The sequence below is a fragment of the Zingiber officinale genome, chromosome 1A, assembly GCF_018446385.1.
Source record: "Zingiber officinale cultivar Zhangliang chromosome 1A, Zo_v1.1, whole genome shotgun sequence".
Lineage (NCBI taxonomy): Eukaryota > Viridiplantae > Streptophyta > Magnoliopsida > Zingiberales > Zingiberaceae > Zingiber > Zingiber officinale.
Genome location: NC_055987.1, coordinates 122,192,854 through 122,216,437, shown reverse-complemented (window position 1 = coordinate 122,216,437; position 23,584 = coordinate 122,192,854). Strand labels below are relative to the sequence as shown.

The window sequence follows — 23,584 nt, the reverse complement described above, 5'->3', positions numbered from 1 at the left end:
CGGCCAAAGTATACTCTAGAGGATCTTGATAAGGATCCCAAAGCCAAAAACTGCCTTGGAGAGGCTCTCCAAAGTTCTCAAGTGGTTTTGGTGAACTCCATTCTTTGTTTGAATTTGAAGGATAGTCTTCAAATGAAAGTATTGAGCCCTTGTACATCAAATCTCATTAAGTGTCTGGCAGGTTCAGAGTATGTGGTTCTTCGTTATGGAGGATTACTAGCAAAAGTACATAAGACAAAAGTTTCTTTCTCTTCAAGTATATGTTGTATTAATCTCCCAAGAGCTTTGGAAAAGCTTGTAAAGAATCCAAATTATATACCCATAGTTGTTGCAGAAGGTCATAAGTCATTAAAGTGAAAGGAGTAATACATCTTCCTCGGTAATTCTTTTGTTGAAACTTTTCATAATGAATATTGACTTTTTTGAACAAGTAGAGTAATTGGCATTTACGACATAAGTCTATTAGGTCCTGTTTGGAACACTGAGGAATAACTTTAGTACAAGTATTTTTTTATCTATATTCTTCTTCATAAGTAATTGTAATGCCTGGTGTTGTATTTTGATGAAACCAGTTAAGTGCCCCTTCTAATTCAAGAAAATGTTCCAAAGTAGAAGTATTCACCCAAACTTTGAGTGTAAGTTCTTATATATTTTGGTAAAGTATTGACAGTAAATAAAACGTCTTTTCTTCCTTTTGTAGCTTAAAGTATTTCAAATAATTGGTAATTCATCGGTTTTTGTGGAACCAGTAGTAAGTCAATATCAAGTTTGGCAAGAAGTGTTGCTGCCATTAGGTAAGATTTATCTTTTTGGATTTTTCCATCTGTCTGAAGTAATGGGCTTATAATAAAGTTTGAGCCCAAAGTAGTTCTCAGTAAGTCATAGGCTTCTTTTATTTTATAAAAGTCTTTATAAAAAGGCTTATTATCTTCTGGTAAAAGGATCTGAGAGAATAGTATAACAAGAGAACTTTTTACCCAAAGGTTTTTGTAAGATGATCAAGAAGTAATTAGTTAGAGCATTAATAATGACTATTTTCTGACCGGATATTCCTAGAGAAGTGGGTATGTTCTAGACGTTGTCAATCAAATATTGTTGGATTGGATCAAGTTGAGTTCTCATAGAGAATTGAAAAGTATCCTCTTTTCTGGAGAATTGAGGAAGTTCATGGATACCAAATTTCATGGTTTTAAAAACCATAAGTGCGGACTTTCTTTTGTTTATCCATCCTACAAAACATGTGTTAAGTGAGTAAATGAGGTAAAGTATCGGCTAAGAAATTATTAGTTCCTTTATGAAGGAATTATTAGTTCCTTTGATATGTTTCCATTTTATTTTCAATCCTTTATAAAGGATAGCATCTGTAAATTTGATCCAAGTCCTTTTCGAGTATCTTTTGTTTACTAACCTATATTTTATTATAGTTTCGCAGTCTGTTCTAAGAGTAATTTCTGGTTTACTGCAGATCAAAAGCATAAAAGCTTATAAGCAGTAAATAACAGCTAACAGTTCATAGTCTAATGGAGTAAGGTGACCTTTTTCTTTGTATTTACCTGAAACATATCGACAGAGTGATTCTGATATTTTTGGGTCATACTTAGATGCTTTGCGAAATAACACTCCACCCCATCTAGTTTCACAACCATCAGTTTCTATAACTAAATAATCTAAATCTAATGCTAGTGTTAACATGGGTAAGTGTATGGGTAAGTGTTGGACCATGTTTTTAATCTGTTTGGCAAGATCTATATTTTGTTGGTTAAAATATCTTTGCCCAATTTGAGAGGTTTTATTATATAATGGGCTATTGATTTTGTCAATATCTTTTAAGTATGGTCTATCATAATTAAGTAATCCTAAAAAGGATCGGAGCGTTTTTATGTCTTCCATTTTATTTGGAAAAGCCAAGATTTTACTCGTGATGTGAGTTTAGAGTGTTATTGTTCCTTGTCTAATTATGCTACCTAAGAAGTCAATGTATGTGGCAGCTAATTTCATTTTCTTTTTAGACACAATTAAGCTATGTTTTTCAAATAAGTTAAAGCCTCAGTGTAAATGAGCATAATGTTCTTCTTTTATCTAGAGAAAACTAGGATGTCATCATCCAGATTGTAAATTGTGTTACTTCTCTAAACACATCATCCATTTTTTGTTGAAGCACCCGAGGAACGATTTTTAAATCAAATGACATTACTAGCCATTCAAAATGTCCTTCAGGACAGGAAAATTTAGTCCATGGAATAGATTCTGAGAGCATTTTTACTTACCAATAACTAGATTTTATATCAAATTTAGAGTACCACTTGGAAAATGAGAAAGAAATAATTTCTTATACAAAAGAATAGATACACGACTCTCTTGTTTATAGAGAGAATTTACAATAGAAAGGAAACTAATTAAAAGGAAATTAAATAATAAGGAAACTAATTAAAGCTAATAATTGACAAATGATACTTTCCTATTTTTCCTGATTTATATATCTTTGATTTTAATGATAACGGGATTTCCAACACTCCCCCTCAAGGTGGTTTGTAGATGTCTTCCATAGCCAGCTTGTTAGTCAGCTTATCAAATTATTTCTTGTGTAGACCTTTTGTTAATACATCAGTTAATTGTTCATTTGTTGGAAGATATGTCATGCATATTATTCCAGTGTTGATTTTCTCCTTGATGAAATGTTTATCCACCTCTATATGCTTTGTGCGATCATGAAGAACAAGATTATGAGCTATGGAAATAGCAGCTTTGTTGTCACAATAAAACTTTATAAGAGTTGAGTAAGAAAGCTTCAATTCCTCCAGAATTCTTTTGATCTACATTACCTCACAGATTCTATGGGCAACAACTCTGAATTCTGCTTCAGCACTACTTCTGGCTACCACATTTTGTTTTTTTACTTCGCCACGTAATTAGGTTCCCACCAATAAAGGAACAGTAGCCTGATGTTGATCTCCTATCCATAACACTCCCTGCCCAGTCTGCGTCTGTGTAGATTTCGACTTGAAGATGTCCATGTTCCTTTCAAATATCTCAATATCCTATAAACGGTCTTGAAATGTTCTGCTCCTGGTGAGTGCATGTACTAACTTACCATGCTAACCGTGAAAGTGATATCAGGCCGCGTATGAGATAAGTAAATTAATTTCCTACGAATTTTTGATCCATGTTCCTTTCAAATATCTCAATATCCTATAAACGGTCTTGAAATGTTCTGCTCCTGGTGAGTGCATGTACTAACTTACCATGCTAACCGTGAAAGTGATATCAGGCCGCGTATGAGATAAGTAAATTAATTTCCTACGAATTTTTGATAAAGGTCCCTGCTCTTTACTTCTTCAGCTCTAGCAGCTTGTAACTTCAAGTTAGGCTCAATTGAAGTCTCAACCATTTTACACCCAAGCAAACCTGTTTCTCCAAGGAGATCAAGAATATATTTTCTTTGATTAGCAAATATATCTTCTTTGGACTTTGCAAATTCCATTCCGAGGAAATACTTGAGGGCTCCTAGATCTTTAATTTGAAACTCTTTTGCGAGTCTCCTCTTTAGGTCCGTTAATTCTGTTCCATCGTCACCGGTTAAGATAATGTCATCAACGTAAACCATTAAAACAACTTAGCCCTTTTTGAATGTTTATAAAATATTGTGTGATCTGCTTGATTCTGCAAAAAAACATTAACTAATAACAACCTTTCCAATGCGTTCAAACCATGCTCTTGGTGATTGTTTGAGTCCATATAATACCTTGTTTAATTTGCACACTTTTTCACTGCCAAGTCTCTTCTCAAATCCTGGTGGTAGACTCATGAACATCTCTTCTAGATCACCATTGAGAAATACATTTTTAATGTCAAGTTGATGTAGAGGCCAATCTGAATTTATTGCAAGAGATAACAGATTCTAATAGAGTTTATCTTAGCAACGGGAGCAAAGGTCTCTTGATAGTTAATTCTATAAGTCTGAGTGAAGCCTTTAGCCACTAGTCTAGCCTTGTACCTTTCAATGCTTCCATCAACTTTACATTTTATTGTAAACACCCATTTACACCCAACTCATTTCTTGCGTTTGGGTAGATCAACTATCTCCCAAATGCCACTTCTCCTTAAAGCATTCATCTCTTCCATGACTGCTAAATTCTAACTTGAATCATCCAACGCTTCCTGTATATTCCTTGGAGCAAAGAAGTGTGAAATCCTAGAAGTGAAAGTTTTATGATTTTTTGACAGTCTTTGGTAGGAAAGATAATTTGCAATAGGATGATTAGTGCAATTTCGAACACCTTTTCTAATTTCTATAGGAACATCAAGATCGAGAATAGTAGGTGAAAAATTCGAAGCGAGAGCTCGGTTTTTCAGACGGGTGTTATGCAGGCTTGACATTAGAGTCTTTATTCCTCGAGATGAAATCTCTTCCAGTATAAACCTGAATCTTAGAATTCAGATCACGACGATCAGTTTGTAGTATTTCTCCCCTTAATCGAGAGTTTCCAACACTAGGGAGGTGGGTGATTATTTTTAAGATTGTCGGAAAAATGATATTGGGAAGTGGGTTAGAAATGTCCAAAAAACTATCTTTTTCTTCACTTGTCTCCTGAAGAGAATTTTTAGATAAATAGGATTTTGTTTCTAAAAAGGACACATCCATACTCACAAATTTTTCTTTTTGTTTGAGGATCGAAACACTTATACCCCTTTTTGTTTGATGAATAACCCAAGAATACACATTTTATAGCACGTGGTTCAAGTTTTGAACGAAATTGACATGGAACATGAACATATAGAACATCCAAAAACTTTGACAAACAAATCAGAAAACAATCTAATTTCATGGAAATTTTTTTTAAGACAATCAAGAGGTGTTTTGTACTCTAACACCGTAGTAGACATCCTATTTATCAAATAAGAGACGGTTAAGATTGCTTTACCCCATAAATACTTAGGAACATTCATATAAAACATTATGACACATGCTACTTCAAGTAAATGTTTATTTTTTCGTTCTACAATGTCATTTTGTCGAGGGGTACCTCGGCAAGTAGATTGATGAAAAATATCTTTTTCATTCAAAAAATCACCCTAGTGCTCATTAAAATATTTTGTTCTATTGTTAGAATGTAAAATACAAATTTTGATTAGAAATTGGTTTTCAATGAGAGTGTAAAAATTTTGAACAAATTTCTCACTTCTGATTTTTTATTCATTAGATAAATCCAACATAAACGTGTATGGTCATTAATAAATGTTACAAACTATTTTTTTCATAGAGTAGTAATTTTAGATGGGCCCCAAACATCACTATGAATCAAGTAAAAAGGTTTGAAGGCCTGGTAATTTTTTGGCAAATAAGTTGAATGATGAAATTTTGCAAAAAAATAAGTTTCACAATGTAAAGAAGAACAATCAATGCCTTTAAATAATTCTGGAAATAAGATTTTTAGATAAGGAAATAAGATTTTGCTATAGTGCCATAGCATTAGTTTTTTCTCGAACTAAGTTTGAACTAATACTGTTAAGGCTCTGAACTTTTTTATTACTAACAGGTATTTCATCCTAGTAGAGACCTTCAATCATCCTAGCATGCCCAATCATCATCCCCGAGTTCTGGTCCTGAAATTCACAATGTGATTCAAAAAATATAATACGACAATTGGAATCTTTAGATAGTTTACTAACAGACAAAAGGTTGCAGGCTAATTTAGGAACATGAAGAACAGAATTGAGATTAAATTATTCGGTCAGTTTGATATGTCCTTTGCCTGCAATAGGTGAAAAACTACCATCGGCAATTCTAATTTTCTCATTTCCAGAACAAGGGGAATAAGTATCAAATAGGTGAGAGCAACTAGACATGTGGTTTGTGGCTCCAGAATCTATGATTCACGGAGAGGAGTTTAAACAGGAGAGAGCTTTAGACATGTGGAGAGCTTTAGGATTGCTACCTGTTTGTGCCAAGGAAAAACTAGGAATATGAGATGAGAAGTTGGATTTTATCAGCTTCAAGAGTTGATCCATCTGCTCTTTGTTGAAGGGACCTGAGTCGACTTCATTTGCAGTAGGAATTCCAAAATTCTTCTCTCCTTGCTTGCTATTTTTCTAGTTGGCAGGTTTGCCATGAATTTTCCAACATGTCTCACGTATGGCGAGGCTTGTTGCAGAAATCGCACCAAACCCGTGGCTTATCATCAGACCCGCGCTGGTAATTTGCAGCATTAGTAAATAAGGCAGAATTTTCAATTGACTCACTCGTGCTCCTTTTTCCGAGCATGACACTCCTTCGACTTTCTTCTCTCCTGACTTCGACAAATACTTCACCAATAGATGGCAGAGGAAGTCTCCCGATAATCTTTCCTCGTACTTCATCAAATTCGACGTTAAGACCAGTAAGAAATTTGTAAATACGATCGTCTTCCATGATTTTTTTGTGGTGGTTGTAGTCATCAGCAGATTTCCATTCGTATGTACTGAAGAGGTCAAGATTCTGCCACAATTTTTTTAATGAATTGAAATATTTTGTGACAGAATCATCTCCTTGACGCATTTCCCCCCAACTTTAAAGTCAATTCAAAAACTTGAGATTGGTTATCCAGGTCAGAATACATCTGACTAACATTACCCCACAGCTCTTTTACAGTAGAATAACACATGTAATTGGTACTTATATCCTCCTCCATGGAGTTGGCTAGCCATGCCATAACCATGGAGTTTTCACCATCCCATATGGCATGCAACAAATCATTAAGAGCATGAGCCTTCTTGTTACCCGTGATATAATCGATTTTTCCTTGCCCACGAATATACATTCGAATGGATTACGACCACCGGAGGAAGTTGTCACCATTTAGGCGGATGCTGGTGATCTGAACTGAATGAGAGTTGGAATGGTGTTGCAGGTTCTCAGAAGGTTTTACCATAGTGGCAGGGATTGTAGTGGTTTCGGACGTGACTTTTGATATAGCTCTAATACCAACTTAGAAAATGGGGAAGAAATAATTTCCTATACAAAAGAATAGATATACGACTCTCTTGTTTATAGAGAGAATTTACAATAGAAAAGAAACTAATAATAAGGAAATTAATTAAAGCTAATAATTGACAAATGATCCTTTCCTATTTTTCCTGATTTGTGTATCTTTGATTTTAATGATGACAGGATTTCCAACAGTACCATTTTGACTTTTGAATTTTATTAAGTAGTTGCTCCTTATCAGGAATTTTGTATCCGTTTGTATGACAATTATCATTGAGTCATTTATAGTTAAACACCATTCTAGATTGTCCTCGTTTTTGTTCTGCTCTTTTGTTGACAATAAAAGCAGGACTCCTATGTCTAGAATATGATCTTTGTATAACTTTTAATGTCAGGAGTTGCGTAATATGCATTTTGCATTCTTCAACCTCCCAATTGGTGTATTTCGAATCTTGTGCCTTAATAGTTAAATCGGGATTGATAATATTTAATTTGCAATAGACCTTATCTTTTCCTCATACTTGGTAGGATTTTCTCCTATAATTTCTATTTTTTCAAGTCTAGAAATTATGGAATCAAGATTATCTTGTTGACTTACTAAAGTATATAAGTGGGGTTGAAACAATCCTGATAATAACTATCTGTGTTTGAGTCAAGCGTCCTAAAATAGTGAGTTAAAGGGTCTTCTAACTCTTCGGGGTTATCGCTAAGTCTCACTAGTTTTCCTATAACGAAGTGTGGTGACATCCCTCCTAATCCTACTTCCTCTTCTTGTTCGTGTATAGTTAGCTGCTTCTAGTACCTACATATATATTCATTATATTTCAAATATTTTACAATCTCTTATAGGTACATAACTAAACTTAGTTGCTCAACAAGGATCAAGAACACATTAAAGGGAATAGAAATCTAGACTATTATTATTATTATTATTTGATAGTAAAAAAATGAAACCGTCACTACGGCGGCCACTCTAAGGTGGCCCCCATCCTTTAGAAGGGAGATAGTTCATGGGGGGTTTCGTCCAGCAATAATAGCGCATGCAAGGAGGGGTTGAGGCAACCAGCAAGATATTCTACAACTATTGGGAATCGACACACTTGCATGAACCAACTGCCCCAGCTCGTGGGAGCTATTATTATTACTTTTTGATAGGATAGTGAGAGGATGAGGCACCTTAATTGATTAGAAATGTAAATACTATAAAACCACAACAAAATAATTAACAGTCAAATAACTATTTAATTCTAATTGTGATGCACCAAGATACTCTTACACTAGTATGCATTTAAAATAAAATAAAATAGAGTAGGGGGAAGCCTTATAAGACCCTATTTAGATGGCGAGTAGATACACACCTAAATAACATCCTCTTATATTTCTGAAATAATCCAGCAGTATTGTTAACATTCTCATGATTTTAGAGATTCGTAGCAATCTGTAGAAGATGTTATTTTAATGATCTAGGGAGGTCAATAGCTGCAGAGATTTTCTGAACATGTCAATTGAGAATGCAAAATTTCTTGGTGTTTAAGATGTCATTTTAGTACAGCTAGCCGATGGTGAAGTTGTCCTTTGACATACATATTCATAGATATTATGGAGTACATATCATATAGGCTTCCTCTTGGTTGCAAGGTCATCTATGCGCAACTGTAATTCCTCTTTACCTTTTTTACCATTGCCAATAAGTAACCGTCTCTACGATATTGACCTTTTTTAGCCTTCAATCAATTCTTAATTGAGACTTGGTGTGTTTATCTGCAGCTATCTGGACTCCAATCATGGTGGTCAGAGGCATGAGGGGATTACACCATTGGAGCAACAAGTTCAGTTATTCGCAAAAATTGGAGCAATAAAATTTCCTTTACCAGAATCAAATGCTTGGATGGAAAAGGTTCGTTCTTTTGGTCATTGTATGATTTAGTTTGCTTCCAGTTTATACTCTGCATGCCTGTCCTCTTACTAATTTTTTTTTTCGGTCATATTTATTCCAGATGAAACGGCTACATTTACTGTTTACTGTGAAGGAATCTGCAATGGATGTACCATCTAATCTAGATGCAAGAAGGCGGATATCCTTCTTCTGCAACTCTTTGTTTATGAATATACCTAACGCACCCAAAGTTCGGAATATGTTGTCATTCTCGTAAGTTGTTGATTTTATGTTCTCTTTGTTTTTTCTCCACTTCAATTTGGTTAAGCATTTGATTGCCACCTCTTTAATGACCTGATTGTGGATAGTTAAGGGCTAAATTATACAGTTGTAGATATAATAAGACAGTAATATATAATTTGTAAATGGGTTTACCTAAGGAATAAGCACTACTTATTCTTTTCCTTAAAATTTTGACATGGAATTTACAGCAACCTGCTCATGCTCATCATCATCATCATCATCATTCAACCACCGACAGTCCTTTCTTTGACACTTCTCAGTCCCATCTTCCTTTGAACGATGCAATTGCCCAAAATTCTGACATCTCTTATGCTTATATGAGAAGGGCCACCTATGTATTGTCAACTTAGTCAAAATCTTTATCAATTTCTTTTGCAATCATTTGAGGATGTTCTGCAAAAGTATTTGTACTACAATCTTTTTTAGATGGGATCGATTTTCCATATTGTAATCACCACTACTCAAGTGCAAACAAAATTAAGATAGTCTTTCTATTTCTCTTTTGATAATGACTAGTAATAAATTATTTATATTTATTAACATCTAGTTTGTCTCTGCATGACACACCAGAAACATCGCCAAAAGGGATGTGTCTTTTGAAATATTCAACTCTTATTAATTGTCTTAGTAGTTAATTCAAAGGTCATCAAGAGATTATCATTTATGACTACATTGTATTAATATTGATATGCAGATTAAGATGATAACCTAAAATAATCAAATATATATCATTATCAATAATCTATATTTAAATTTTCTTATTATTAAAAAAAATGCATATATACCAAATGAGCATCATTATTTAGCAATCTCATCTTCTAGTAACTATATGTACATGGTATTGGTATTTAATTGACGACTATAAGCGGCTCTTGAGGTCCTATGTTGTTTCATGATTTAAGTGGTAAATGTTACCGATTTGTTGCCTATTATTTAGGGCTCTAACTTTCCAATCATCACTTTAAGCATTGTGGAGAACTTAACGCATTCTACTTCAGTGTCGTGTAATATGGAAGACATTATTCAAGAACGAATTAACATAAAATAACCCTTTAAAGGATAAGTCTTTGAGAAACTAAACCAAATGTTGAATTAGCAAACATGGAATTTGCAACAAGTGGATTAAGTTATTGAAATAGATCTATTGTGAACCAATCTATAAATACACATATAAGTGGGGTGTAATAATTCATATATCAAATGTAGATTCTACCAACAGGTAGATTAAATTATTTGAATATGTCTATTATCGACTAATCTATATAACAACAACAATCAAGTCTTTAACCCACTAAATGAGATTGACTATATAGATCCTCCTATGCATTGGATTCGATCCCTTACTATCCTCATCTATATTCTATATTTAAATGAATTTTATTTCTTTTTATTGTTGCTAATCAAGTCTTTTTTTAGTCTTCTTCTTTTTCAATTAATGTGCGTATGATCTCATATTGACCAAAACAATGTCATCTACAAACAACATACATGGTAACGTGTCTTGGATATATCCAATGAGCTTGATATAAACTCTATTTTTGTAGGAAATGCTTTGGTTAATCCACTTCAAGTCTTTACTTTTGTCATTACATTCTCATGGATATTCTTAATTGATTTTGATATAACACCTTTTTTTAAAATTTTTTCATATAATTCTCTCGGGATTGAGTCATATGCTTTTTTTTAATCAATAAATACCTTGTGTAAGTCTTGCTTCTTTTTTTGATACTTTTCAATCACTTGTGTGAATATATAGTTTCTATTGTCAACCTTTTATGCATAAATTCAAATTGATTTTGAGTCTCTTTGTCTCCTTGTCTATTGAAATCGTTTTTCTATCACCTTTTCCGAGAGTTTCATTGTGTGACTCATTAGTTTAATGCTCTTATAGCTTTCACAATTTTGTATGTCTCATTTATTTTTTATATAGGAACTAAAGTACTAACCCTCCACTAATCATAGTTTTTTTTGTTTTCAATATTAGGTTGAATTTAAGTCATTCAATACAATACATACCTAGGGATCCATTTTACATCCCATTTAACATAAGTTAAGAAGTGATGAAAATACCTTTTTCATCTCTCCTTTATTTTCTTATTCGTCTCTAGTAATCTATGATATTCATCTTTAATACATCTTATTTGGATAAAATCCTTTATTTTCTTCTCAATTTAGTTATTCTATAGATGTCTCCCTATTTTGTATTAAGTTGTCAATACAAATGTTCAAAAATTTCATTCTCGGCTTCGCTCACTGCTTTCTTGGCTACTATATACTTTTTAAAGTTTTTCTCATTTTACAAGTGTATAATAATTTATTAGTGATTTTTTTCTCTTCAATTTTACTTCCTCATTCCACCACTAATATTCTTTATTTAATAGTGCTCGTTCTTTGGACTCATTAAGTATGCTCTTGACAATTGTTTTCAAATTTGATGTCATCTTATCCTATATCATACTCGAGTCACCATGTATTTCTTCTTATACTTGTGCTCCTATCATTTCTCTTTAAAGATACTTTGCTTAAAGACAGTTTTTTTATCCCTCTTTCTCACTATAAGCAAGTCAATTTGTGACTTATGGGAGGCACACCTGTTGAATCAAGTCCATCCTCCCTGCCTCTAAGGATTATGCCTATGATGTACCTGCCTTTGGAGCCACACCCATTGAATCATCTCATGATGGGGAGGTTCATGAAGAGATCCCTCAATTGAGATGGGGAAGAGGGGCCTTATGTCTACTCCCTCAAAAGGTTATGGTTTGCCAATGATGCACCACATAGTTGATGTCGTATTGGAAGGGAAGATGAGAAGCAAAGGAGGAAGAGAGGCAGACAAAAGAGAGGGTATGGGGTAGGGGAAGAGGTTAAAGTAGAGCGGGCAAAGAATGCTTCTACAAATGTGATGCAATGGAAGATAAAGATTGATTGTGAGGGAATTTTATTAGGTTTAATTATTTTTCTCTTAAAACTGATGTTGCTAGCATATGTTCACGGAGTTGGCATTTAATACCCTTAATGTCCTGCTTGTTTCTAATTTTCCCAAATTGATTATGCCATGAATATTTAGAACGATAATAAAGTATATATATAGGTAGAGAGTGTTGGCTATGGGAGTAACACTGTTACCTTTCTCCCCCAATTTTGACCATTCCACATCTTGTACACTATATATATAGGTTGAGAGTGTTGCCTATGGGAGTAACACTGTTACCTTTCTCCCCCAATTTTGACCATTCCACATCTTGTACACATGTTTCTTTTCTCATTCTTCTTTGATCTTAGATAGTGTATTGACCTTGAGTTGGAAATGGAGATGAAATGCATCATAATATTTTATGAAATTTACTAAAACTGCTACTTTTTTGTTTCTTTCTCTTGATATTGGATCCCCTGTGCTTCATAGAGAATTTCCCTTCCTGATTTTGGATCAGAAAAGTTGCCTAAAAGCTGTGCTAGTAATTGCAGTGGAAATTCTAGGGTTTCACATTTGTGTTTACTAGCATCTTTTCCCTAACATGTTTTTATTGATGCATTGTAATTTGGTATTGTTAAATTTAATAATTATGTTGATGTTTGAGCATTGTTGCCTTAGTGTCTTGACGCCTTATTATACGGAAGATGTTCTTTTCTCCTTAAAAGGAATTGAAGAACCGAACGAGGATGGTGTTTCCATACTTTTTTACCTGCAGAAAATTTACCCAGGTTTTTCAATGTTTTAGCTTGGTTATACATTACAGATTTTGGAGTGTGTTCATCCATGGTTGTGTTTTACTAGTTGAGATGCTGCTTGCATCTTTGTTTTGCAGACGAATGGACCAATTTCCTTGAGCGAAACAATTGCAAGACAGAAGAGGAACTGCGTGAGAGGTATGATGATTTGGAAGAGGAGCTACGGCTTTGGGCATCTTACCGGGGCCAGACTTTGACAAGGACTGGTAGTGTCCTTGTTCTTTTTCACTATTATAATATTTTTTGTTCCCACTAATATGAAATAGTGACATTATTTTCCTGTGAAGCTTTTAGAGTTAACAAATCGTCAATTTTTTGTTCATTTTCACTATTATGAGATGGTGGCTATTCCTGCCTAGCTTATTTATATTTTCTAATATTTCACTTAATTTAACTGTGTCATTGAATTTTAGTGAGAGGTATGATGTATTACCGGAAAGCTCTAGAACTTCAAGCATTTCTTGACATGGCTAAAGATGAAGGTACAATGTTCTCTATTTACATCTATTGTCTCCAATTATTATGGACGATAATGGTGTATTAGAATATACCATATTATGTTCTCTCAGACCTTATGGAGGGTTACAAGGCCATTGAATTAACATCTGAGGAAAATTCAAAAGTTGGAAGATCCTTGTGGGCACAATGCCAAGCTGTAGCAGATATGAAGTTTACCTATGTGGTGTCTTGCCAGCAATATGGAATTCAGAAACGGTCAGGCAAACATCAGGCTCAGGATATTCTAAGACTTATGACCACGTACGTTTAGTCATATAGTTTGGTGTATTGGTAGTAGTTACATGTGGGATGGTGTTATTCATGTATGATCATGCCGTCCTGTGTCATCTTGTCTTTTTCATTTTTCACACTGCTTGTTTAATCACTCAAATTACTTGCCTAAATGATGGATAATAAAATATACATATTGTTTGCTACATTTTCCTAATCTGGATGCATTTTCATTAGCATACTAATTTCTACAACTACAGAAGTTTAATATTTTAATGTAAATTGCTTGGATGACAGATATCCCTCTCTTCGTGTTGCTTATATTGATGAGGTTGAAGAAACTAGCAGTGATGGTTCTAAAAAGAAAGGAAATGTGTACTATTCTTCATTGGTTAAGGCTGCTTTAGTGAAGGCTGGTGACTCTACAGAGCCAGTGCAGAATCTTGATCAGGTAATCACTAGCTTGATAAAAAAAGACAGCGTCAAGTTTTACAATATTAATCTTATGACCAGGTGCACAATTGGATTTATTGCCCGCTTAACAAATTTTTAAATGTCTAGTTTTATGATCATTTTATCATAATGATGAAGTGTAAATGGATTTATTGTTCTTTGAACTTGTTATTTGAGATAGAAAGAATATGTACTCTTTATTGAAGAGGGAGGTATATTTATATACAAATTAGGAATCTATCTTAGGAAACTATAATTAGGCTAATTGACAAATATATTAACTAATATATAGAAGTCATTTTCAGAGTTAATTATGCCAGTTGATAATTTGTTAATATATTATAGTGATATGGAAAGATGCTCATACCTAACTAAGGTAAGCTTAGGGCCAATCAATTATTTTGAGATGCATGATAGCAACGTGCACTTTATTGTTCCAAAAAGACTAGGGGTGTAAATGAACTAAGCCGCTCATGAGTTATTCGAAACTCGATTTGATAAAAGCTCGTTTGAGCTCGTTTAATGAGGCTCGTTAAGATAAACAAACCGAGATCAGGCTTCACAATACTCGGTTCGTTAGCTAGTGAACATGTTCGTTAGTAAGCTTATGGATCAACTTTTAAATTAAAAAATAATAGTTTTGATATTGAATTTATAGATTTTACACTCTACTTATGAAAAATATAGAGAAATATATTAAATTTATTTATTAGAATAAAATTATAAATTTTAATAAGAATATTATAATTTTCTCTAAATATATAATTTAGTTTTTAATGAATATTTAAATTTATAATTTATATTTATTAAGTTCGTTTAGGTTTGATAAAAGCTCGAATAAGCTCGTGAGCCATGAATATATTCGTTAAATAAAGCTCAAGCTCGGCTCGATTATAAACGAGTCAAACTCAAACATTCAAGAGTTCAGTTCGGCTTGATTACACCCCTACAAAAAATCCCATGTCTCTAGTAATCATAGCATAAGTTCGCATGCTAATTGTTTATTACATGAATAATATATTTATTAATACGGGTTTGTGGTTGCAATCCTTCTCTTTACTAATAGAATGGCACTGCCTCTTTTCCCCCCTTGATTCTTGAATGCATTATCCTAATAATTGAAGGCCATGGCGGATCTTGATTGCATTTTTTTGTTTTTGCATGCTAAGATTTGTATGGTGGTACTATATTTTCTTTTGGAAGTAATCTCAAGTTCATGTGAGGAAATTCACTAATGATAGCTATGATGTGCAAGTTTCATATCTCGAACTAATATTACCATGTTGGTATGTTGGTCTAAGAAATATTTACATATCCACAGTTTAAAATTTGTTGTGCCATTCCAAACAACCGAGACAAATAGATCTCCCGGCCGACTGATCACAAATTATGTCGAAACACAATATACATCTTTATCTTGCTTCATTGAGAAATGAGGTTCCATACAAAAAACTACGTCCATATATGAGGTAAGTAGGCTACTTCTTCCTGTAGCTACATTGAGACATGAGGTGAAATGCAATGTCTTAGATAAGTTTTCTTCAGCTACTCCACCTTTGTCTTCTTACTTCAGCTTTATTGAGTCACGAGTTATCTAATAATACACTGACTCAGATAGATGGATTTCCTTCAGCTCATATGCTTCATTGTCTTCCTCCAACTTTGATGAGACATGAGCCGACTCTTATAAAATAGAAGTCCTTACATATGTAACTTAATTTTTTATCATATATTGGGCTGTCTCCCCACAGCAGCAATTTCGACCAGAAAATTAGGAAGTGAATCTTGTAGATCTTTATATTGTAGAAACACAAGAATCCTAGAACTCTTGACGAGACTGCTACTAATAATTCGGTTACTCTCTTTTTGGGCTTAATGTAAATTTTCGTGGACAGGTAATATATCGCATCAAACTTCCTGGTCCTGCCATCTTGGGTGAAGGAAAGCCCGAAAATCAAAATCATGCCATCATTTTTACACGTGGTGAAGGTTTGCAGACGATTGATATGAACCAGGTAGTAGACTTCCTTGTTGTTTTTATTTTCTTATGGATAGGTAATTTTTGCATTTTCATTGTTTGGCCCATTTTTATGTTATTTGTTACAGGAACATTACCTAGAGGAGGCTTTGAAAATGAGAAATTTATTACAAGAGTTTTTAAAAAAACATGACGGGGTAAGGTATCCATCGATACTTGGAGTTAGGGAGCATATATTTACTGGAAGGTGCATCCTGCTTACACTTTCTACCTCAAAAGCTTTTCTCAAAGAAGGAATGGTAGTAACTGAGTAAATTTGGCAGTGTTTCTTCTCTTGCTTGGTTTATGTCAAACCAGGAGACTAGTTTCGTGACAATAGGACAGCGTGTACTTGCCAATCCTTTGAGGTGGGTTTTTATGATCACTTGCTTTGTTCTCAAGCAAAATGGTTACTAACTATGTTCATTGTGTTGGTTTGTTTTTGTGTCATCACTTCATTGTAGCGAGGCTTCCCCATTACTCCATGGTAGTTGGTGAAATGTGAATACTCCTGTCTATCCAATTATTCTGCATAATGCATTGCTACCTATGGTGCTAAGTTGATCTCTTTACATCATAGTTTTTACTCTTCAAAATCTAATTGTTGAGATAATTTTGGAATCAGCGTTATATTATTTTGTAAATTATTCCCCTACCTCATTGTTCTTTTTTTATTTACTATTCTTATTAATTGTCTACCATATTGCTCTTTATCCTACCTCTATAAAATAGGTCATATAATCAAAGTTGAGAATATTTTCTAATTCTATCAAGAACGATAAGAATTATTGTATGGAGGAACTTTTGTGAATCCCTTGTAGAAATTCTATAACAAAAATAACAACAATCAAACCTTATCCCACTAGGTGGGGTCTGTTGGATCGTTATGCACGTGAGAGGGGGGTGAATCACATGGTTTTAGAAAACTTGTCTTTTATTTGATTTTATAAAATGAGTACACAGCGGAAAAGATATAACAAAAACAAAAAACAAGAACTCGATCGGTTACTTGGTTCGAAGCTTTCGACTCCTCTTCCTCCACGACCCACGATCCCACGGACCGTATCGATGGACAATTCACTATAATCCTCTTTCGGAACTGCCGGAAGAGGGAAACGAGTTTTATAGGATAAGTGTAACAAGCTGCACTTTCATTTATGCAGTAATTAAATATACAAAAGAAACCTCGTTATCCAACACTTGTAGATTGTCGGATCGAGCTCGGTGTTGGACGGCTTCTCAGCAATAGTCGAGTGCAGCAGCCTCGTAGCAGAGCAACAACACGATGTTGGAGTTGAGCGTTCAGAGCGTCGAACGGATGCGCAAAAGCTTGTAGAAGAGTTGTTGAAGAAGTACTGGTCGAAGCTCTCTTTTATTGAGAGTTGAAGGCGCCTTCCATTACACTGGAGGTGCCTTCCGTCCGCTAAGTTTTGTCCCAAGAAAATAGCTTCTTATCGTCGCTGAGGTCTTTTGCATTATCTACCCGAAGGCGCCTTGAAGCCTCTCCAAGATGCCTTCCATCGCCCAACTCAAGGCACCTTCCATGTGGTTGAATGCACCTTGGGTACTGTTCACCCTAGACTGAATTTGCTCCTTCTGTCCTGCAAAATGTGTTAATCCAAGAAAACAAAGTATATTATGCAAAACGAAGTTAGCACAATAATAAAATAGCAGTATTAATTAGACCATGTCTTTCCGAGATCAGGATCTAGTCACGGTCTCAATTTAGGTTTCTAAAATGGATCTAAATTGTATGTGCGCTTAAAGTCCCTAAATGAGACTCGTCCTCACTAAAACATTCTTCTCCAGTGACTTACCTTACTTACCTTACAGAATCACTCGACTCTTTCTTGGTCCACTAGGCCTTTCTGCTAGTTGTCAGGTCCACACTAACTGGATTTCGACCAGCTGTCAGGTCCCGACCCAGTTGGACTTCTCGCCAGATATCAGGTCACTTCTTGACCTATCTGAACTTCTACACCAGCTATCAGGTCCTCCAGACCTAGTTCGATTTCAACCTGATGTCAGACCAGTCAAGTCCTGCACATTTGGTAGAAAGGTTAGATCGTGTCATTAATTAAAATTCAGGTTTGATCATTTATGTCAACTGCACCAACAGGGTCGGCTTGTAGAAATTCTATAATAAGCTTAAAAAAAACTTCTTAACTGTCTTTATACAAGCAAGTCTATTTCCTTTCCTTCTTCGTTCATCATATATCTCAGTTTTATAAGTTATTGTATATATGAATTTTTTGATGCTAGGGTACGGTTTCATTATGGTCATCCAGATGTCTTTGATAGACTTTTCCACCTAACAAGGGGTGGTGTATGCAAGGCATCCAAGATTATTAATTTAAGTGAAGATATCTTTGCAGGTCTGAAATTTGCTTTTGATATTATGATCTTTATAAATAGGAGATTCATCACAATGAATTTGGCATTTTGTTGGCAGGGTTTAACTCCACACTTCGTGAAGGTAACGTTACGCATCACGAATACATGCAAGTCGGTAAAGGAAGAGATGTGGGTCTTAACCAGATCTCACTCTTTGAGGCTAAGATAGCAAATGGGAATGGCGAGCAGACATTGAGCCGAGACATATATAGGCTCGGACACCGCTTTGATTTCTTTAGAATGTTGTCATGTTATTTTACAACTGTTGGCTTTTATTTCAGTACAATGGTATGCCTCCAATGTTTCATTGCCTTTGTCCTCATCTATTGCTTGATGCTAGTTAGCTGAAATTTATTCTTTTCCACTGGCAGGTAACGGTGTGGACAGTATATGTATTTTTATATGGGCGACTTTACCTTGTCCTTAGTGGGCTTGATAAATTTCTTTCCACTAGCCAGAGGTTCGTACACAATGAACCTCTTCAGGTTGCCCTAGCTTCCCAGTCGTTTGTGCAACTTGGTATTCTGATGGCTCTTCCAATGGTGATGGAAATTGGTCTGGAAAGGGGATTCCGCACTGCACTTACTGATTTCATACTAATGCAGTTACAGCTAGCCTCTGTATTCTTTACCTTTTCCCTGGGTACCAAAACCCATTATTATGGGAGGACATTGCTCCATGGTGGTGCAGAATATAGAGCTACAGGGCGTGGGTTTGTCGTCTTCCACGCAAAGTTTGCTGATAATTATAGGTTATATTCACGTAGCCATTTTGTTAAGGGTTTGGAATTGATGATTTTGCTTGTGGTGTATGAGATCCTTGCATCATCATACAGAGGCACAGTGGCATACATTTTCATAACTGCTTCTATGTGGTTTATGGTTGGAACCTGGCTTTTTGCTCCCTTCTTATTTAATCCTTCTGGCTTTGAGTGGCAAAAGATTGTAGATGACTGGGCTGACTGGAATAAGTGGATCAGTAACAGTGGGGGAATTGGCGTATCACCAGAAAAAAGTTGGGAATCATGGTGGGAAATGGAACAAGAACATCTTAGGTACACTGGGAAGCGTGGTATCATTGCTGAAATAGTACTGGCATTGCGGTTTTTTTTCTACCAATATGGACTCGTCTATCAATTGAGTATAACGGAACATACACAGAGTGTGCTGGTACTTATTCTATGTCATATGCAGTTCATTCGTTCTTTTCTTAGATTAATTTATTGGAGCACTTACCATAACTACATCGACTGAATCAATAACACGGAATTTTGTTTATTTTTCAGGTTTATGGAGTTTCGTGGCTTGTGATCTTTGCAATTTTACTTGTTATGAAGGTACATAAGAAACATTTGATCTTTAGTATTTTGTTCTTGATATATAACTGGAAATCAGAATCATATAATACTGTGACTGCTAGTCAGCTAGTGCATCTTGTGCCCCTTATGTGGGTCTTCAAACGAAAGGCATGACATGGCACCTATGACCGTATTGCATCAATTTTCTTGGCACTCGCTAGGCTAAAAATCAATTATGTCATAGAAAACCACATAAAAAAAATTTCAAACTGAAAATATTTTAAAATGTTTCCATAATTATGAACTTATCAAGCTTTAATGAAATTATAAAGGAAATTCATCTTCCGTGTTGGCCTGGGGATGCGCTGGCGGAGGCGCTGGGACGAGCGAATCACCTTTTGCCACCATCAAGGAAATTCATCTTTCATAAATCATAATTAACTATAAAGTCACAATTCTAGCAACAATATCACAGAAACTGGAACACATGCAGATCTAATTACTAGGAAAAATAAATGATAAAGGCAAACTTCATTATAACCTAGAGTCCATATCTGTAGATCTAACTTCTTAGATATGGGACTACTCATATTTGCCAAACCATGTGATAACCCAACATATAAAAGTCACAGCATAATACAAAATATAACACATAAATAGCATGCACATGAATAGTAACACGAAAAAAATAACTTATGACTATCCACTTGCTGCAGATGATGACCAACAAAACATCTAGGGTTCATGTGCGGTAATATGAGAAATTACAAGCAAATGAGCAAATAAGGTAGTGGTGGGCTTTCTCTCAAGATTAGGTATTTTGACCTATAATAATGTTCATTTCATAGTCTGTTGAGTCAACAAGGATAAGAACCAACCTATGTTGTGGTTTACTAAAATGGCGGCAAATAAACCCCCGTGTAGGAGAAAAAAGCTCTCTAGCCACTACAAGGGCATCCTCACTTGTCCAGAGCTACACAAGAAGAAGGACAATGAGCGAATGTGATATGACTACTATATATAGAATAATTCTACACAATTGCAAGGGATAATATCTTTTATAAAGGAAACACAAGTTCTCCTACTCTCTAAACTGAACCAAGAACACTAAATAAGCACCTATACAGCTTGTTGAACTATAAATCCCCTAATTTTACTCTTTAAATCGCAATTACCCCCGATTATATCTGATGAACTCGAAATAAATTTCAAAGCAAAAGCATACTTTTGCGGACAATCCCACTAAACATAAATTTATAAAACTAGTGTGGCTTGCCTTCATTGCAATTTGTATTATGACCGCTTATATGGACGTTTTATCATGCACTAGTGCTTATTGTATATAGTATATAAATTACAATTTTTATTATGACTGCTTATATAATTTGTCCGTATTCTATCTAAATTACCCTGGATTTAAATCCAATAGTTATTTTCGCAAATAAGTCTACTTTTATTCAGAGCACTTTGGTTCAAATAATTAGATTGTCAAAAATTAGCAGGACGCTTTTTCTATGATAATTTTTTTTTCTTAGATGGATTTTTGAGGATGTAGTAACCATTTGTCACTAGTAACTGTACAAAAGAAGAATTTTTTTTGTGGCATAAATACCCAGAAAATTACTATTTTGTTCTAATCTGTGTACTTCTGCATCATTCTGATTAGTTTGAAAATTGCGTCTGATTTACTTTTCCAGGCCGTATCACTTGGACGGAAAAAATTCAGTGCAGAGTTTCAGCTTGTTTATCGTCTAATAAAGGGCCTTATCTTCATAACCTTCCTTTCCATTCTAATAATCCTGATAACCATCCCCCACATGACAGTGCGAGACATTTTTGTTAGTATTCTTGCTTTCATGCCTACTGGATGGGGATTGCTCTTGGTAAGCAACCAGTAACTTTCCTATGCTAACTCTATCTTGGATCACCTTCTGAGTTCTGGAACCATTTTTTTTTTCATCAGATTGCACAAGCTTGTAAACCTGTTGTTCCAACTAGTCTCTGGGGGTCGGTTAAGGCACTAGCGAGAGGCTATGAAATCATCATGGGCTTGTTGCTGTTCACTCCAATTGCTTTCTTAGCTTGGTTCCCATTCGTTTCAGAGTTCCAAACGAGGATGCTTTTCAACCAGGCCTTCAGCAGAGGCCTGCAGATATCTCGTATCCTTGGTGGTCCTAAGAAGGATCAACCATCCAAAAAAAAGTAAGAGTGCAACCAGCTCTCTCTCTCTCTCTCTCTCTCTCTCCCACAGTTACGGTCGATTGCAAATTATCTATTCTTGTCTGTATATTATATTAGCGATGCATGTGTTTAGATGGCTGCAATGTCGCTGGAATCGTTCTCTAGCAACACAAGTTGTGCTTTTAGCATGCAAACTGAACCAAAAGGCTAGTTTAATTTTATTGGTTTTGTAATATGTAAAACAGTAGTTATGCTTTCTTATATTATTTTTTCCTTCAACAAATGTTCTTATAGAAGTTGGAAATAGGTGTCCCAAGCTGAATTGGTAATTTTTAGTTGTGGATGAATAAATGAATTGAATTTTTCGGAAGGTATCTAAAGTGGTTTAATATTAACTACAAAGCTTCACTTGTAAAATATGCATCAGGGCTAGTGTTGGTTTGCCCTACAGGGCAGAAAGCAAAGAGCAGCTTGCCTCCGTGCCTCAGTTTTGGCCATATTGCATAGCTGTATTTCTACCATCTCCTCTCGAACAGCAATTGCAAAGCCATGCTTTCTTGGTCATGATGCTAATTCCCCTTGCATATGAATGATCCTAAACCGTCTAGGTCTGATCCCCATTCACGTGTTTTAACATGATTTGAACTTGTAGCAGTTATCTGTGGCCTCAACATGTTATATCTCTCATCCTCAAGTGCCATGCTCCTTGTTCATTTCGCAAAAGTAAATGCCAAAGTTTATTTTCTCTTACTATCTTTTTTCAAGATGAGATGTCAGACATTGAGAATTTTCTCCTTTTCATTTATTTATATATTTATTGTTAAAATTCTTGCATGTGTTAAGAGTGTGAAGTGTAAATAACTTCGATTTACTCCCTAACATTTAACTTGTCGAAATAATTCGATTTTCCATTCCTCGCAAAACACACCCATACAACAGTTGCAGAAAAAACCCACAGTTCTAAAATTGACAGGACTCCATTGCATCTTGACAAAAGGATTTCGGGATTCCTCAAGCTAAATATTGTCAAGATAAATTGATCTTCACAAATCCAAATCTGTTAATGGCATTTCTGCATATACTAATTCATATCTTTTTCTCGGCATTTACAAACTAGGTGCCGAGAAAAAGAAGACTTGCACCTAATTTGATAGTTCAAGGAATACTGCAGGATGTTCTTGATTTCAAAAGTCAGGGCTCTACATGTAGTTAAGAGAAGAAGGGCTGAAAGTAAATCCGATGATGGTTCAAAATTATTTGTTCGACGGTTTTTGAAACGGCAATCCTTAATCTTTACTTATCCAAGATAATTATAGTTCACAATCCACTATAGTTCAAAATTATTATTATTTTTAAAAATTATAAATTTATAAAAAAAGTAATGGTTAGAACCAAATCGTTAACCCGATTGTAATTTAGATCAATCCAAAATATATATATATATATATATATATATACTCAGAAGCTTCTTGTGTGGTTGTGAGCGACATTTGAAATGAGTGATTTGACTCAGTCAAAATTTAATTTTTTTAATTTTTTTTTCATCTGCATGTAACAATCATTATGATATTGATGCTATAACAGTTACTACATAGTAACTGCTACAACGGTGCAATAGCTATTATGATTCAGTAGCTGCTA

At 34.8% G+C, this 23,584-nt stretch overlaps 1 protein-coding gene across 4 annotated transcripts in view; it reads left to right on the top strand.

Annotated features, from left to right (window-relative positions):
- Window positions 1–22,222, top strand: part of LOC122029895 (callose synthase 3-like) — a 64,320-nt gene extending 42,098 nt beyond the window's left edge. For 2 of the 4 annotated variants that reach the window (XM_042589042.1, XM_042589036.1), the window contains 16 exons: window positions 8,732–8,861; window positions 8,962–9,113; window positions 12,736–12,845; window positions 12,950–13,078; window positions 13,286–13,354; window positions 13,442–13,631; window positions 13,899–14,052; window positions 15,950–16,069; window positions 16,161–16,279; window positions 16,356–16,439; window positions 18,334–18,446; window positions 18,524–18,753; window positions 18,837–19,634; window positions 19,751–19,801; window positions 21,460–21,645; window positions 21,726–22,222. In XM_042589042.1, the coding sequence (XP_042444976.1) occupies window positions 8,732–8,861; window positions 8,962–9,113; window positions 12,736–12,845; window positions 12,950–13,078; window positions 13,286–13,354; window positions 13,442–13,631; window positions 13,899–14,052; window positions 15,950–16,069; window positions 16,161–16,279; window positions 16,356–16,439; window positions 18,334–18,446; window positions 18,524–18,753; window positions 18,837–19,634; window positions 19,751–19,801; window positions 21,460–21,645; window positions 21,726–21,968 (2,878 nt within the window). In that variant the 3' untranslated portion in view covers window positions 21,969–22,222. Of the gene's footprint in view, window positions 1–8,731; window positions 8,862–8,961; window positions 9,114–12,735; window positions 12,846–12,949; window positions 13,079–13,285; window positions 13,355–13,441; window positions 13,632–13,898; window positions 14,053–15,949; window positions 16,070–16,160; window positions 16,280–16,355; window positions 16,440–16,535; window positions 16,624–17,904; window positions 18,131–18,333; window positions 18,447–18,523; window positions 18,754–18,836; window positions 19,635–19,750; window positions 19,802–21,459; window positions 21,646–21,725 lie in introns of those variants that run through there. The other 2 variants (XR_006125233.1, XR_006125234.1) reach the window with 2 other exon arrangements.
- Window positions 22,223–23,584: the final 1,362 nt, after the last annotated feature.